This window comes from Piliocolobus tephrosceles, chromosome 3, assembly GCF_002776525.5.
Source record: "Piliocolobus tephrosceles isolate RC106 chromosome 3, ASM277652v3, whole genome shotgun sequence".
In the NCBI taxonomy this organism is placed as follows: Eukaryota; Metazoa; Chordata; class Mammalia; order Primates; family Cercopithecidae; genus Piliocolobus; species Piliocolobus tephrosceles.
The window spans coordinates 46,052,834-46,069,377 of NC_045436.1; the positions used below are offsets into that span (position 1 = coordinate 46,052,834).

The 16,544-nt window shown below is 42.1% G+C and overlaps 1 protein-coding gene across 1 annotated transcript in view; it reads left to right on the forward strand.

Moving 5' to 3' along the window:
* FREM3 (FRAS1 related extracellular matrix 3) overlaps nucleotides 1–10,271 on the forward strand; it is a 99,475-nt gene extending 89,204 nt beyond the window's left edge. Inside the window, exons 7-8 of the mRNA XM_023226030.1 lie at nucleotides 1,972–2,121; nucleotides 9,825–10,271. Coding sequence (XP_023081798.1) covers nucleotides 1,972–2,121; nucleotides 9,825–10,066 — 392 coding nt within the window. The 3' untranslated portion in view covers nucleotides 10,067–10,271. The remainder of the gene's footprint in view (nucleotides 1–1,971; nucleotides 2,122–9,824) is intronic.
* Nucleotides 10,272–16,544: the final 6,273 nt, after the last annotated feature.

Here is a 16,544-nt window from a genome sequence, read left to right on the forward strand (position 1 = left end):
GGCTGAACAGAGGTACTGCCAAATGCTAAATAGGTTGAGGAATGATTAAGTCACCAGCCAGAATATAGCTGTTTCATCCTGATCAAGAGAACTGCAGATAAGAGATACCCAACTGTGGGAGCGAGAGATTTCCAAAGAACCTGCAAAAGTGTTCATGATAAACAGAATCAGCTTTTCTTCCATCTTCCAAGACCAAAGAGTACTAACATCCATGCAAGTGTTCAAGAAATAACTATTCTGCTACTCCTGCCTCTCCACCTTCTTTCCTGTCCCAATCGTGGAGGCATCAGAAACACCCATTAGCAACAATGAGGAGAAAGTTCTTGGTAAGAGAAGAAAGAATGGGATATTCACATTACCCTGACCTGATCACTATGCCATAAATATATCAAACCACCACTATGTACCCCACAAATATGTACAATTACTACATGTTCATTAAAAAGAAAAGAAAGAATGACCCCACCACCCTTTTCTGAGTGCAGGCCATCTGCCTGCTGTATGCCTGAGGTGAGCAAATTGCAAGTGTGTTCCATTACTACAGTTATAGAACTATTTGAAATGTTAGGGAAGCACAGGGTGAAGAATGATTATTTCTTGAGGAAATAAATATGGCTTCCCAGAGGAGGCACCTCTTTATCAAAGTCTTAAAAAAATGAGTAGGCATTTGCCAAATTGGCACATTCCAGCTCAGAGAACATCACCAACAAAGATGGAGGCTTATAAATGCATGCTGTGTTCAGTGTATTGGGAGCTGTTTGGCATAACAGGGACATAAGCCACAGAGTGGGGTACGGCACCAGATGATTCCAGAAAAAATGGACTCAAATCAGATTGGGAGAGGTCTTGTATGCCATGGTAAAACTTTCAGCAGTTTTACTGCTACTACTCCCTCAGCAGTTAAGAGATCTACTAAAATACACCTTGAAGCAAATATTTACTAAATCTGATTTCTAGCCTCCAAAATTTGAATTTAAATTCAGATACGCTCCTGATGCATTGCAATATGTTTGCAAAGGTGTCATCTCCATAACTAATTTTCCATTCGACAAGCTCAAAGTGTCGTCTCTCCATGATGAATCTGCTTCCTAATATTTACATTTTTTGCCTCCAGATGTCACAACCAACAAAAGCATTCATCTCAAAACCTTTTTCATGACAGTACATATAGTAGGTACTGTTACAGCTAAGTCTTGTATATGCTTTAAATAATCACCTAAGTTCATAGCTACTTTTTTAGAATAGAGCAAACGGGGTATGGATAGGTGTATTTGCTTGGCCAAAGCAACATTCGCATTGTCAACCTCCTCCTCTTTTTAGAAGATGTACAATTCCCTTCTACCCACCGCTGAAGCCTGGTGTCTGTGCTGGTTGGTCTGCTTCAGCCTTCTTTTTCTATGGAGCCACTTCTTGGCCTCTTGGGGGAGTGCTTCTGGCATCTCAGCTAACAGGATCTCTCCTCCCCCTGATTCACTGCCCCAGGATTTCCATCTGTCCCTGTAATCAGCAAATGCCCTAAGTAAAGGCACAGCCATAGTGATCAAACTCAAAATTCTGGCTCAACTGTCCTTCCACAAGAAGAGCAATTTTCTCCCTGCCAAAAAAGCCTCTCTAAGTTCTCCACCATCTTTTCCCAAACAATAGCAGACTTGCCTGAGTTACAGCTGATTGGCCAATTTTCCCTAGTAGGAAAATCTCTCCTATGTAATGGAAAGTTCTTAAAAAATGAATAGCATCCCAACTGACTTCATCTCATGGCATTTCCTGGAGTCAAAGTCATGGCATGTGACTCTGATGTGGCTTTTTGTGTGTTTTTGTTTTTGTTCTCCCTGAGCTATATAAAAAAACAAGACCTATGGGATCTGTCATGTCTGACAATTATGACAAATGCCCAGGCTCACACAGGGCCAAAGGAGATAGTACACCAGGCAGGCTGAAGCATTCTCAGTTTATCTTTTTTTGCCTCTCTAGAACCTGTCCTGCACTTTGGGGATACTGAATATCACGTCAATGAAAGTGCTGACTATGTGGAGGTTTCTGTTTGGAGAAGAGGCACTGATCTTTCCCAACCATCATCCATTACCGTGTGCTCCAGAAAGTCAGAGCAGGAGTCAGCAGAAGGTGAGAGGGCCACACAAAGAACATATCATTATCATGATACACGTTTATGGTGGGATCTAGTCTGTTAAGTGTAAGCATGCTTAGTCTTTGTTGATGGACTCTGAATGAAAGTTTCTCTGGCTTCAGCACGTAGATGGTTTGTATATGTAATGACTTCTGCTGGTTATGAAATAAATACGTTATTCAAACAGCAGCCTTTATGATTCATTTATTACCCACTTGCTTGTCATGGGCTCAAATTAATTTTTCCAAAGTTCAGAATATTTATAGATACTTAAGCTGCTCATAAATAATTTTCAGATGAAATTACCCCCATAATGGCCAAGCAAGTCCCAGCTCCTGGAAGAATCCCATCACATATTAGACCTTTGAAGGGTAGGAGGTTTCCACTTCAGACTCAGGCATTTGCCGTAGCTTCAAACAGCATGTGTTCATGCCCTGCTCACCTTTGCATTTCCTGACATGGATGACCAAGGCCTAGCTGATAGCATGGCACAATTCTAGATACCATTTCCTGTAGAGTACCTGTCAGGTGCTTTATCAGAAAAAGAACAGGACCCAATAGGAGAAGAAAAGGATACTTCCATGTACATTGATGCCCACATTTTCTCATTTGCAGTTGTGACCTTTTGGTGTGGTGTTAGGTTGTTACTTTTACATCTTTCTAACTTTTTGATGTGAGCATTTAGCACTATAAACTTTCCTCTTACTACTGCTTTAGCTGTGTCCCAGAAGTTCTGGTATGTTGTATCTTTGTTCTCTTTGATTTCAAAAAATGTCTTGATTTCTGCCTTAATTACATTGTTTACCGAGAAGTCATTCAGGAGCAGGCTGTTTAATTTCCATGTAATTGTATGGTTTTGAGTGATGTTCATGGTATTGGTTTCTATTTTTATTGTTATATAGTCTGAAAATGTGGTTGGTATACTTCTGAATGTTTTGAATTTGCTAATAATTTTTATGGCCAATGATGTAGTTGATTTTAGAGTATGTGCTATGTGCAGAAGAGAAGAATGTATATTCTGTTAGTTCTGGGTGCAGAGTTCCATAAATGTCTGTTAGGTCCATTTGGTCAAGTGTCAAATTTGGGTCCCAAATACCTTTGTTACTTTTCTGCCTTGATGGTCTGTCTAATGCTGTCAATAGGGTGTTGAAGTCTCCCACTATTATTGTATGGTTACAATATTATTGCATGGTTATAGTCTCTTCATAGATCTTTAAGGACTTGTTTTATGAATCAGGATACTCCTCTGTTGGGCACATAAATATTATTCAGGATAGTTAAGTCTTCTTGTTGAATTAAACCCTTTACCATTATATAATGCCTGTCTTTGTCTTTTTTTTTTTTTTTTAATCACTGTTGGCTTAAAGTCTGTTTTGTCTGAAATTAGAATAGCAACCCCTGCTTTTTTTGTTTTCCGTTTGTTTGGTAGATTTTTCTCCATCCCTTTATTTTGAACCTATGATTGTCACTGCATGTGAGATGGGTCTTTTGAAGACAGCATATGGTTGTATCTTTCTTCTTTATCTAACTTGCAACTCTATGGCCTTTTAATTGGGTCATTTAGCCTGTTTACATTCAAGGTTAATATTGATATATGAGGATTTAATGTTGTCGTCTTGTTGTTAGCTGGTTTATTATGCAGACTCAGTTGTGTAGTTGCTTTATAGTATCAATGGTCTACGTACTTAAGTGTGTTTTTGTGGTGGCCATAATGGTCTTATGTTTCCATCTTTAGTGCTCCTTTAAAACCTCTTGTAAGGCAGATCTGATGGTAATGAATTCCCTTAATATTTGCTTGTCTGATAAAGATCTTATTTCTCCTTTTTTGATGAAGCTTAGTTTGGCTGGATATAAAATTCTTGGTTGAGTTTCTTTTTTTTAAATAATGCTGAATATAGGCCCCCAATCTCTTCTGGCCTGTAGAGTTTCTGCTGAAAGGTCTGCCATTAGCTTGATGAGGTTCTCTTTGCTGCCTTTCTCTTCTCTTTAGCTGCCTTTAATATTTTTGTCTTTCATGTCAACCTTGGAAAATCTGATGACTATGTATCTTGGGGATAGTTGTCTTATACAGTATCTTGCAGGGTTCTCTGCATTTCCTGAATTTGAATGTTGGCCTCTCTAGTGAAGTTGGGGAAATTTGCATGGACAATATCTTCAAATATATTTTCCAAGTTGTTTGGTTTCTCTCCCTCTCTTTTAGGGATGCCAATGAGTCATAGATTTAGTCTCTTTACATAATCCCATATTTCTAAGAAGTTTTGCACATTCTTTTTTATTCTTTTCTCTTTTTGATTGTGTTCATTCAGAGAACCTTTTTGCTATGAGGTTCCTTCCTCAGCTTGGTCAATTCTGTTGATAATACTTGCAATTGGCCCAGCACAGTAGCTCTCATCTGTAATCCTAGAACTTTTGGAGGCCTAGGCAGGTGGATTGCTTGAGCTCAGGAGTTCAAGACCAACCTGGGCAACATGGCAAAACCCCGTCTCTTCAAAAAATACAAAAAATTTAGCCAGGCATGGTGGCGTGCACCTGTAGTCCAAGCTACTTGGAAGGCTGAGGTGGGAAGATCACCTGAGCCCCTGAGCCCAGGAAGTTGAGGCTGCGATGAGCCATACATTCCAGTCTGGGTAACAGTGTTTGACCTTGTCTCAAAAAAAAAAAAATTAAATTAATTAATTTAAAAATAATAAATATTTTCAATTGTATTATGAAATTCTTGTAGTGGGTTTTCAGTTTTATCAAATCTGTTGGTTCTTTCTTCATTTCATCTTTCAGTTATTACATCATTTTATTGTTATCCCTAGATTTCTTGGATTGGTTTTGATTTTCACCTGAATGTCAATTATCTTTATTCCTAACCATATTCTGAATTCTATATCTGTCATTTCAGTCATTTCAGCCTGGTTAAGAACTATTGCCAGGGAATTAGTGCAGTCATTTGGAGGAAGGAAGACACTATGGCTTTTTTAGTTGCCAGAGTTATTATGCTGGTTCTTTCTCATCTGTGTGAGCTGATTTTCCTTTAACTGTGATGTAATTTTGGTATAGTCAGTTGACTTTGTTTCTGGATGTTTTCAGAGGGCCAAGGCTTTGTTCAGGGTCTTGATTTGTAGCTGAATTCTTGTCCTTGGTTTCACAGGGTGTTATTTGCAAAGTATTGTTGGTTTTGAAGTTTGGGCTGTGATCTAGAAGATGGTGTGTAAGTGTAATGGCTGGTAGGCAGGCTCTCAGCCAAATGGCTCCTTTGTGCATTTGCAGCCATGTTCCCTCTCAGCACTCTAACAGTGTGGGCTCCTCTCTTACTTGAGCGCTGGCTGCAGATCCTGACTTTGCATTCCTAAGCTATACATCACAGCCCTGAGGCAAGCTCAGGTTTTACACTCCCTCTCCAGCTTGGGGGCGATGAGGACAGGGACCTTTAGCTGTGGTAATGGCAGAGGGCTTTCCACTTGTCTCTTGGAGCTCCACCCCAGAGAAACACAGAGCTACTACAGTCAGAGTGACTGCATTCTGAGCCCAAGCTTGGGGGACTGGGGAGGGCCTGCCTGGTGATGAGCAGGGGATGCAGGAGGCTCACAGGGAGGACAGACTGGCCTCTTCTTCTTAGGGTAGTTAAGAGCTGGAAGTGTGAGTAAAGCACTCAGAATCTTTGTTCCTTTTCTTGTCTGTCTGGAGGCAGCAAGGGCAGTACCACTACAGTGGCAGTAACAAAAGAACTTTCAGTTGCCTCTGGGAGCTCCACCCCAGAGAAATGCAGAGCCACTGCCAATGGAAATGTTCAGTCAGGAGGTAGTGCAGCTGTGCTGTGGGCTTGAGCCAGGAGACCTGTTTGGTGAAGAGCAGGAGGTCGGCGGCTCACAGGGAAGACGGACTTGGCTCCTCTCCATATGGCAACTGGCATGGTAGAGGTGGAGGTAAAGCCCTCAGACTCTTTGTTCCTTCCCCAGCCTGAGGGCAGCACTGGCAGAACCACTGCAGTGGCAGTGGCAGAGGGGGTGTGAGTTGCCACTGGAAGCTCCAGCCCAGGAAGACACAGAGCCACTACCAGTGGGAATGCTCAGCCAGGGGCAGGGCAGCCGCTCTGCAGTCCTGAGCTGGGGGCCCTGCCTGGTGAACAGTAGAGGCTCCCAGGAAAGAGAAACTGAGCTCCTCTCCGTATGGTATTTGTGGCATGCTGGAGGTGCTGGTAACTTGACCAGCGCTTTGTTCCTTCCCCAGCCTGAGGGCAGTAAGGGCAGTACGACTGCAGCTGCAATGGCAGAGAGGTTTTGCATTGTCTTTGGGATTTCCTCCCCAGAGAAATGCAGAGCCACCAATGACTAAAGGGTTCAGGTGGGGACAAGGTGGTTGTGCTGGGTTCCCAGGTCAAGAGGCCCTGCCCAGTGAGGAGTAACAGTGGCAGGGACTCACATGGAGAACAGCCTGGGCACTCTTCTGTAAGGCTGCTGCACTGGGCTGGAGGCCTGAGTTAGTCCTGAATCTCTTTGCTCCCTCCCAAGCCTGAGCTCAGCAGGAGTGGGGGTTGTGGAGCAGCAAAAATGGTGGCACTGCTACTTCTGGGAGCTCTGTCCCAAGGAAGTGCAGAGCTGCTACCAGCCGAGAGCCTAGGTGGGGCTGGGGTGGCTGGTGTCCCAGGTCGGGAGGCCCTGCCCAGTAAGAGGTAGCAGAGGCAGGACTCATGGGGAAAACAGTCTATTTCTCCATAAGGCAGCTGTGCTGTGCTGGGGGTTACATTAGTTCTCAATCTTTTTGCTCTCTCCAGAGCCTGAAGACTGCAGGGGCCAGAGCTGCAAACGAGCAAAACCGACAGGCCTGCCTGCTACCACTGGGATCTCCATCCCAGGGAAGTACAGGGCTGCTACCAGACTGTAAGCTCAAGTGGCCACGCTGGGGTCCCAGGCCAGTGGGCTTTGTTTAGTGAGTTCAGTGGAGGCAAGGTGTATAGTCGTCCATCTGCTCTTCAGCTCTGTGGATTCAGCCCCTATCCTGGGGGCATGTGAGGCAGCAGGAGCTTAGGGTTCCCAGGGGTCCAAGGCCCCTGGGAATCTATGCATGTCTGAGCCTTAGCTCTGCCCAGTCTCCACACAGTTCCCTGTGTCTGTCTGGAGGCGCCAGTGGTGGGGGTGGTCATGGGGGATTTCCAGAGCCCAGGGTTGCAAAGGTTCATGGAAGAACTGTGGGTGCCAGGAAGCTCACACTCACCATTTACCCACGGTGGGGATCCTCCCTTGGCTTCACCCCAGTCCTAGGTGGGCAGCTGTCCTGTCCCACTCTTCTCTGTTCTCTGTGGGTCATGTTGCTTCCTTGATGAATCTCAACCTGTCCACCTGGATAATCCAGCTGCAGAGCTTGTGTGTTTATTCACCACTCTCTGTCCTCTCCATGAGAGAGGCACACACTAGCTGCTTCTAGTTAGCCATCTTGGCACTCCTCTCCCCTTTTTTTCATTCTTTTTTAAGTTTTCAGACAGGGTCATTTATCACTCTGTGTGTACCCATGAAAACAAGAGTGAAGAAACCGATTTGGTTAGGTGGACTTCTTTGCTTGTGTTTTGAAAGATAAATTTAGATTCCTTTAGATAAATCTCTTTGCATAAAAGTAATGATGCCTCTGCTAGCTGTCTGGTAGGGATGAACTAATAGAAGTAATGTTCATGCTTGGGGTGGTGATTCATGGGTTTAACAAGTACAGTTGTAGAAGTAAGGTTTATACTTGATAATCTATTGAACTTAGTAAATATTTGATATCTGCTCAGGTTAGTTAACTATATTAATCTTATGTATATATGTATAAGGTATACCTTGTTGCATTAATAATTATAACTTCTGTGTTCTTAATGCCTACTATTTGCCAGATACTGTGTTAGCATCCTTGCTTTACTATCTATAATCTTCACAATAAACCTTATAAGGTAGCTATCTTTATCCCCATTTTGCAGTTGAAGAAAAGAAACTGAGACTCAAAGAAGTTAAAGAATTAGTACAAGTAAGCAATAAACCAAGATTTGAGTCAAAGTCCATGAGATACAAAACCTTATCCATTACTCTCCTGCCTTAGTAATTTTCACTATAACCTTGTTTTTGTTTTTGTTTTTGTTTTTGTTTTTGAGACAGGCTGTCGCTCTGTAACCCAGGCTGGAGTACAGTGACGTGATCTCAGTTTACTGAAACCTCTGCTTCCCGGGTTCAATTGATTCTTGAGCCTCAGCCTCCTAAGTAGCTGTAACTACAGGCACTCACGACCACGCCCTGCTAATTTTTGTACTTTTAGTAGAAATGGGTTTCACCATGTTGGCCAGGCTGGTGTGGAACTCCTGACCTCAAGTGATCTGCTCGCCTCAGCCTCCCAAAGTGCTGGGATTACAGGAATGATCCACTGGGCCCGGCTCTGTTTTGTTTTCTTAATGTCACTATTTGGTGCCTTTTAGAAAAATTTTTGGACTAATCTCAAACTTACAGAAGAGTAACAAGTAGAATGAAATGCTTTTCTTTTTCATCAACTGTTGAGAGTAAGTTTGGAACCATGTCTCCAAAAACTTACAATGTAATTCCTTCAAAGACGTTCTCTTATATCACCACAGAACAAGCATAAACTGAGAAATTAACTTGATACACTTCCATAATCTACTCAGACCTCATTCAAATTTCAACAGTTGTCCTCAAATCATTCTTTACAGCGAAAGAATCCAGTTCTAAATCATGCATTATATTTAGTTGTCATGTCTGCTTTTGCTTTCTTCAGTCTACAACAATACCTTGATGTTTTTGAAGATTATAACCCTGTTATTATACTATATAGAATGTCTTCCAAATTTGGGTTTGTCTGATGGTTTTTCATAATTAGATTCAGGTAATGCATCTTCAGCAGGAATATCACAAAGATGATACTATCCTTTCATTGTATTCTGTCAAATAGCACACAGTTTCCATTTATCCCATTATGGTGGTGTTAACTTTGGTCACTTGGGGAAGGTAGTATCTGCCAGCGTTCCTCATTATATTCCCTTTTTCCCTTTGCAATTAATATTTTATGGAGGAGTACCTTGAGACAATATAAATATTCTGTTCCTCTATTTATTTTTATATTTATATCACTCAGGGGTTTCTATTTAATTCTATTGATTATCATATGTTACAATCATACATTTAATGACTTTCCAAATAAGTCGCAAAGAAGCTGTATGGTGAAGTGGACCAGCTTGAAAAAATGATTAATAACAACCCAGAGAATGGCAGAACTTCATGGCTTCATAAAATTGAGCAGAATGTTGTGAGATTAAAACAGATGTCTGGCAAAAGTGAATGAGTGAAACCTAATCAAAATAAAATGTATTATATTTATCTTCAAAGTTAAAAATTAAAAAGGCAAATACTTTCATTTCAAATTGAAGCTACCTTCAGAGATCCTTCAATCAATTGGCAGAATCTTGGTGAAAGTAGTTGGAAGGTGATGTGCCTAGTCTAGACGTGTAAAGCCCTGGTGAGGATGGCAGGTGGGCATGCACAAAGGACTACAAGGCATTTGGTAGAATATGGAAGTTCCCCCTTCTGGGGATCAAACCCAAAATACATGATCCTGAGAGTGCTGGGTACAAAGGAGAATGCCGCAGAGTTGATGATGATCATTTTTCTCATGTCATAAGAAAGAAAACTTATGACAAATTCTACTGTCTCACTAGTGCCTTTTCCTTTTCCACTAGCTGGAACAGATTATGTTGGCATCAGCCGAAATCTGGACTTCGCTCCAGGCGTGCGCATGCAAGCATTCCGAGTGACCATCCTTGATGACCTGGGACAGCCCGCCTTGGAAGGCCCAGAGAAGTTTGAGTTAGTTCTTCAGATGCCTATGGGTGCAGTGCTTGGAGAACCAAATAAAACTACCGTTTTCATCAAGGATACCATCACTGACTGTAAGCAGAGTACTTGTAGTTCCTTTGATTGAAAGACTTTAAGAGGGAAAAAAAAGAGTCAAGATATGTCTCCTAACAACAGAATGAAACTCTACTGTTTATAGATCTTAGCAATTCTGGGATATCAGTGATATTGTACTGTCATTGGTGTTATATTCTGGTGATATGTGGAAATGTAATTTATGTGACTGCATGGAAATAGAAATATATATACATAGAAAACATTGATTCCACAAAGAATTAGACTGTATTCATGTTCTTTTTCTATTTTGCTTTACTTTGTTTCTGGGGCAAGCAAGAAATCCACTGTGATCAATTAAATCAAAAGTTGAAATCAAAGGATTAACCTCTCTTTACTGATTGATTCCACATATGAAACACTTTTCAACTGTCTCTCCATAAATAAAGTTCTTTTAGCGAATTCTTCAATTTTTCTTCACAAGTCTTTATCAGAACTACTTGGTAGGAAAATGTTTCAACTCTTTATTCCTTTGCACTCTTTTGAAAAAAAAAAAAAGGATAATAAACAGTAAAGTGATGAAAACGTAAGTAGTGGAAAGGAGAAGAAAGAAGAGTTGAAGATTTGCATAGTTCACGAACTGCCCAGTTAGTTCTTAACTAATGTTAAATTGACAATATATATAGCTGTGGCTAATACTACATAAATCAAAGTTCCCAAATTATTTTGAAACCACATCTTTGTGCCCCATCATTACTTTTTAGGTATTTCTTGTGCAAATCTTTTTTTAATATTTGTGTTTCAGGCATTAACTTATTCTCAAGCCAACATAGTGTATAATAGAAACCATTCCCAGATGCATGTTTTCCAAATGTTAAATGGCGATGACAAGGCTCTTGACTGTAATCTAGTCTGCATATACAGGCCAAGAAGCCCTTATCTACTGTTAGCCTAGGTTTTGCTTCTTTGCTAGACTTTCATTTTCCCAAACAGAGAAAATATTTTTCTAAACTACCTTATAACTCTTGACCTCACTTCTCCCTCTGTAAAATGAGAAATTTGGACTAGATTTCTGTTAAGATCTCTTCCAGTTCTGTCTGATTCCTGTCTGAGTGCATATCCACCAACAGAAAATCACCCTCCCTCACCTTGCAATTTGCCCAACTATCAGAGTCAAAAATCTTTTAAACTCAAATTCAACAAATAGTTATTGGGCTGCTTCTTCAGGTCAAAGAGATATGTCCCCTTCACATGCATTAGGAAAAAAGTAATAGAAAAACTACACATGGACCAAGATAACTCTCAGATATACCTAAGAGACCCCACAGATGCCCTAGTTCAGGCCCCAGATGAAGCCACAACTGAATTTCCTGCTGAGTACCTGTGTGCCCAGGGGAAATACACATTGTCAGCATTATGGAGGAATCTGTTTTGAACTCGAAATTAATTCAGTCTTTCAGTGTTTTTCAGAAAATCACTCTTTTTCTTTCTCACTGTATTTTTTGTTACCTAGGTACATTCAGATGAATGCAGTGTTTAGGCATTTATATTTTTGGAGGGAGGATATCACAAACAGTGCTTTTTATAAAGTCTGTTTCATTCCCAGTTTCTACCCATTAAGACGTACCAGAGAAGCAAAATTACATTTTTTAGGCTTCTAGGATAAAACCTGGTATATTCTAGTTATGACTTGTAGTATATTCTACAGTTCAGTAATGAAAGTAATCTAGTGTCCTGAAAGAGTGAAAATATACTTGATTTCCTACCAGGAATGGAATTGCACACTATTGAAAATTGGGCTCATTTGTCATCCCTTATATACTCTTCCCTATGCTAACATTTTTATAGAAAAAAATATTAAATATTTTTTCTCACTTAATAGTTTTCTCAGAGCTGGAAAGTGTAATGGAGATACACTAGATGTTGCTATTCTTGTGTAAACTTTAAATGGAAAGGTGTTGTATATTTTATTTCAGTACCCAGGGCCCAACTTAAGGGGTCTACTGACAGGGTGAATGAAAGAGGCAGCTAAGGGCCATCATTTACTGGAGCAGAGACACCAGCCATAGGTCCTTGGTGAAATGCTGTACCCACCAGGGCTCAGCCCAGGAGACTGAACTATGGGGAGCTACCCAACACTGATGACTCCACAGTTGGTTTTCTGCCAACTAAGCATTCAAAAATGTGTTTGTCACTAAGGCAGCACAATGTTGCTACTCCTAACCTTATTTATAATAATAAATAATTATAAGCAGCCCAATACTCAGGAAATGGTTAACTGAATTATAGGATATCTACGTGATAGAATAGTATGAATTCTAGAGTATCCGCAACCATGTGGCTATTGCAATCCTTAAACATATGGAAAACACTAAAAGAAAATGCCTGGAAATGGTAATAACTTTCTATTAGGGTAATGAGATTATCAGTCATTTTTTTTTGTAAATGTACTCTAAAGTTATTTAATCGGTAAATATATGTGCTCATTAGGAAGTTGTTGCTATTTATGAAATTGAGGAAATTAAACAGATTATAATGACCTCATTCTGTTATTATTATCACAATTTGTGATGAAGTCTCATAGGGTCCCTGCAGGAATGTTTAGCACTGACTTGTCCTAATCCCTGGAACCTACAGATTTTACCTTATATAGAAAAAGCATCTTTGCATGTGTAATTAAGGATCTTGAGATAGGAAGATTATCCTGAATGGGCCCTAAATGTAATCACAAGAGTCCTCATAAGAGGACGTGAGATGGAGGTTACATACAGAAGAGGAGGATGCAATGTGACTATGAAAGGCAGAGATTGGAGTGATGGGGCTACAAGCCATGGAAGGCCAGCAGCTATTGGAAGCTGGCAGGCAAGAAGTAGATTCTCCTGCTGGAGGCAGCACAGCCCTGCCAACACCTAGGCTTTGTCCCAGTAATACTGATTTTGGACTTCTAAACTCCAGAACTAGGAGAAATTTCTGGTTTTTTTTAAGCCATCAAGTTTATAGTAATTTGTTACAGCAACCACAGGAAACTAGTACCACAGGCAGGGAGAGATCAGGAGAGTTTGCTGGTATTGGCAACGAAGTAAAATGAAGAACACTAGAAAGCACGCTCAGAGAATACAGACAGAGGCTGACACTCAGTGTCTGCTATGAGGGGATCTTTCTGTAGAGATTCAAGGCCCTGTCCTGAAGACATAATGAGGTCCATCTGACAGAGGTAATACTTGGAAGCAGCATCAGCAGATAAAAAATGTCCTGAAAGCAGTGTGTATTCCAATCTGAGGCTTTAGTAGACCTATGTTTAGAAAGAAGCTGTAGGCAGTCCGGCATTAGCCTAATCTACCAATAATGTAAGAATTAAGAAATCTAATGAAATAAAAAGTATTCCTTGGCTGGGCATGGTGGCTCACACATTGCTGGTGTAATCTCAGTACTGTAGTCCCTGTTTCTTGTGAGGCTGAGGTGAGAGGATTACTTGAACCCAGAAGTTTGAGGCTGCAGTGAGGCACTGCACTCCAGCCTGGGCAGCAGAGCAAGACCCTGTCTCAAACAAAACAAAACAAAACAAAACAACAAAACAAAGATAAAACTATGATTCTATTCCTCTACTCACAACATTTCTTACACGAAATGTGTGGGTTCTTCCCATATCAATAACCAATTCTCCCACCTTTGGGATACCAACTGGGTACCCTACGATTCCTACCTGGAGTTAGCATCAGACCCCACATGCGAAGGGCTGTGTCCCTCAAGACTGCCCCACTTCATGAAGACACCATACTTGTGAACAACTTGGCTACAAATTGGAGATGCCCATAATCACCTCTCAGGTTTGATAATTTGCAATAACAGCACAGAACTCAGGGAAACACTTTACTATTACTGGTTTATTATAAAGGATATTACAATAGACAGAAATGAACAGCCAGATGGGCCAGGCTCAATGTCTTACACCTGTAATCCCAGAACTTTGGGAGGCCAAGGTGGGTAGACCACTTGAGGTTAGAAGCTTGAGACCAGCCTGGCCAACACAGTGAAACCCCATCTCTAGTAAAAATACAAAAATTAGCCGGGTGTGGTGGCACGTGCCTGTAATCCCAGCTATGCGAGAGGCTGAGGCAGGAAAATTGTTTGAACCCAGGAGACAGAGGTTGCAGTGAGCCAACATTGCACCATTCCACTCCAGCTTATGTGAGAGAGCAAGAGTCCATCTCAAAAAAAGAAAAAGGAAAAGGAAAAAAAAAAAAAAAAGAAATGAACAGCCAGATGAAAAGGTACATAGGGCAAGGTCCCAAAGGGTCCTGAGCACAGGAGCTTCTGTCCCCTGGAGTTTGGGATGCACCAACCTCCTACCATGTGGATGCATTCACTGACTTAGAATCTCTCAAAACCCTGTCATTTAGGGTTTTTATGGAGACTCTATTTTATAGGCATGATTTATTAAATCATTGGTCATTGGTGACTGACTTAATCTCCAGCTCTTCTTGCCTCCCTCGAGGTTGGGAAGTGGGACTGAAATTTCCAACCCTGTAATCACATGGCTGGCTCCTCTGGCAAGGAGCCCATCCTTCACCTCATCCGGCGCACCCAAGATGGCCGAATAGGAACAGCTCCAGCCTCCAGCTCCCAGCGTGGTGACACAGAAGATGGGTGATTTCTGCATTTTCTTTCTTTCTTTTTTTTTTTTTTTGAGACGGAGTCTCGCTCTGTCACCCAGGTTGGAGTGCAGTGGCCAGATCACAGTTCACTGCAAGCTCCGCCTCCCGGGTTTACGCCATTCTCCTGCCTCAGCCTCCCGAGTAGCTGGGACTACAGGCACCTGCCACCTCACTCGGCTAGTTTTTTGTATTTTTTAGTAGAGACAGGGTTTCACCATGTTAGCCAAGATGGTCTCAATCTCCTGACCTTGTGATCCACCCATCTCGGCCTCCCAAAGTGCTGGGATTACAGACTTGAGCCACCGTGCCCGGCCTGATTTCTGCATTTTCAACTGAGGTACCAGGTTCATCTCACTGGGGAGTGCCGGAGAATCGGTGCTGGTCAGCTGGTGCAGCCCGACCAGCGAGAGCTGAAGCAGGGTGAGGCATCGCCTCACCTGGGAAGCGCAAGGGGGAAGGGAATCCCTTTTCCTAGCCAGGGGAACTGAGACACACAACACCTGGAAAATCAGGTAACTCCCACCGTAATACTGCACTTTTTACCAAGGGTCTTAGCAAATGGCACAGCAGGAGATTATATCCCACACCTGGCCTGAAGGGTCTCACACCCACAGAGCCTCCCTCATTACTAGCACAGCAGTCTGAGATCTAACTGCAAGGCAGCAATGAGGTTGGTGGAGGGGCACCCGCCATTGCTGAGGCTTAAGTGGGTAAACAAAGCCACTGGGAAGCTCGAATTGGGTGGAGCCCACCGCAGCTCAAGGAGGCCAGCCTGCCTCTGTAGACTCCTCCTCTGGGGACAGGGCATAGCTAAACAAAAAGCAGCAGAAACCTCAGCAGAGGTAAATGCCCCTGTCTGATAGCTTTGAAGAGAGCAGTGGATCTCCCAGCATGGAAGTTGGGATCTGAGAATGGACAGACTGCCTGCTCAAGTGGGCCCCTGACCCCTGAGTAGCCTAACTGGGAGACATGCCCCACTAGGTACAGACCGACACCTCACACCTCACACAGTGGGGTACACCCCTGAGACGAAGCTTCCAGAGCAAGAATCAGACAGCAACATGTGATGTACAGCAATATTCTATCTTCTGCAGCCTCCGCTGCTGACACCCAGGCAAACAGGGTCTGGAGTGGACCTCAAGCAAACTCCAACAGACCTACAGCTGAGGGTCCTGACTGTTAAAAGGAAAACTAACACACAGAAAGGACACCCACACCAATACCGCATCAGTACGTTACCATGATCAAAGACCAAAGGCAGATAAAACCACAAAGATGGGGAAAAAGCAGTGCAGAAAAGCTGGAAATTCAAAAAATCAGAGCACATCTCCCCCTCCAAAGGAACGCAGCTCATCGCCAGCAAGGGAACAAAGCTGTGCAGAGAATGACTTTGACGAGTTGAGAGAAGGTGGCTTCAGTCAATCAAACTTCTCAGAGCTAAAGGAGGAACTACGTAAACAGTGCAAAGACACTAAAAACCTTGGAAAAAGAATGGATGAATGGATAACTAGAATAATCAATGCAGAGATGATGTTAAAAGAACTGATAGAGATGAAAACCATAACATGAGAAATATGTGACAAGTGCACAAGCTTCAGTAACTGACTCGATCAACTGGAAGAAAGTGTATCAGCGACTGAAGATCAAATGAAGGAAATGAAGTGAGAAGAGAAGTGTGGAGAACAAAGTAAAAAGAAATGAACAAAGCCTCCAAGAAGTATGGGATTATGTGAAAAGACCAAATCTATGTCTGATTGGTGTGCCTGAAAGTGACAGGGAAAATGGAACCAAGTTGGAAAACACTCTACAAGATATCATCCAGGAGAACTTCCCCAACCTAGTAAGGCAGGCCAACATCCAAATTCAGGAAATACAGAGAACGCCACGAAGATATGC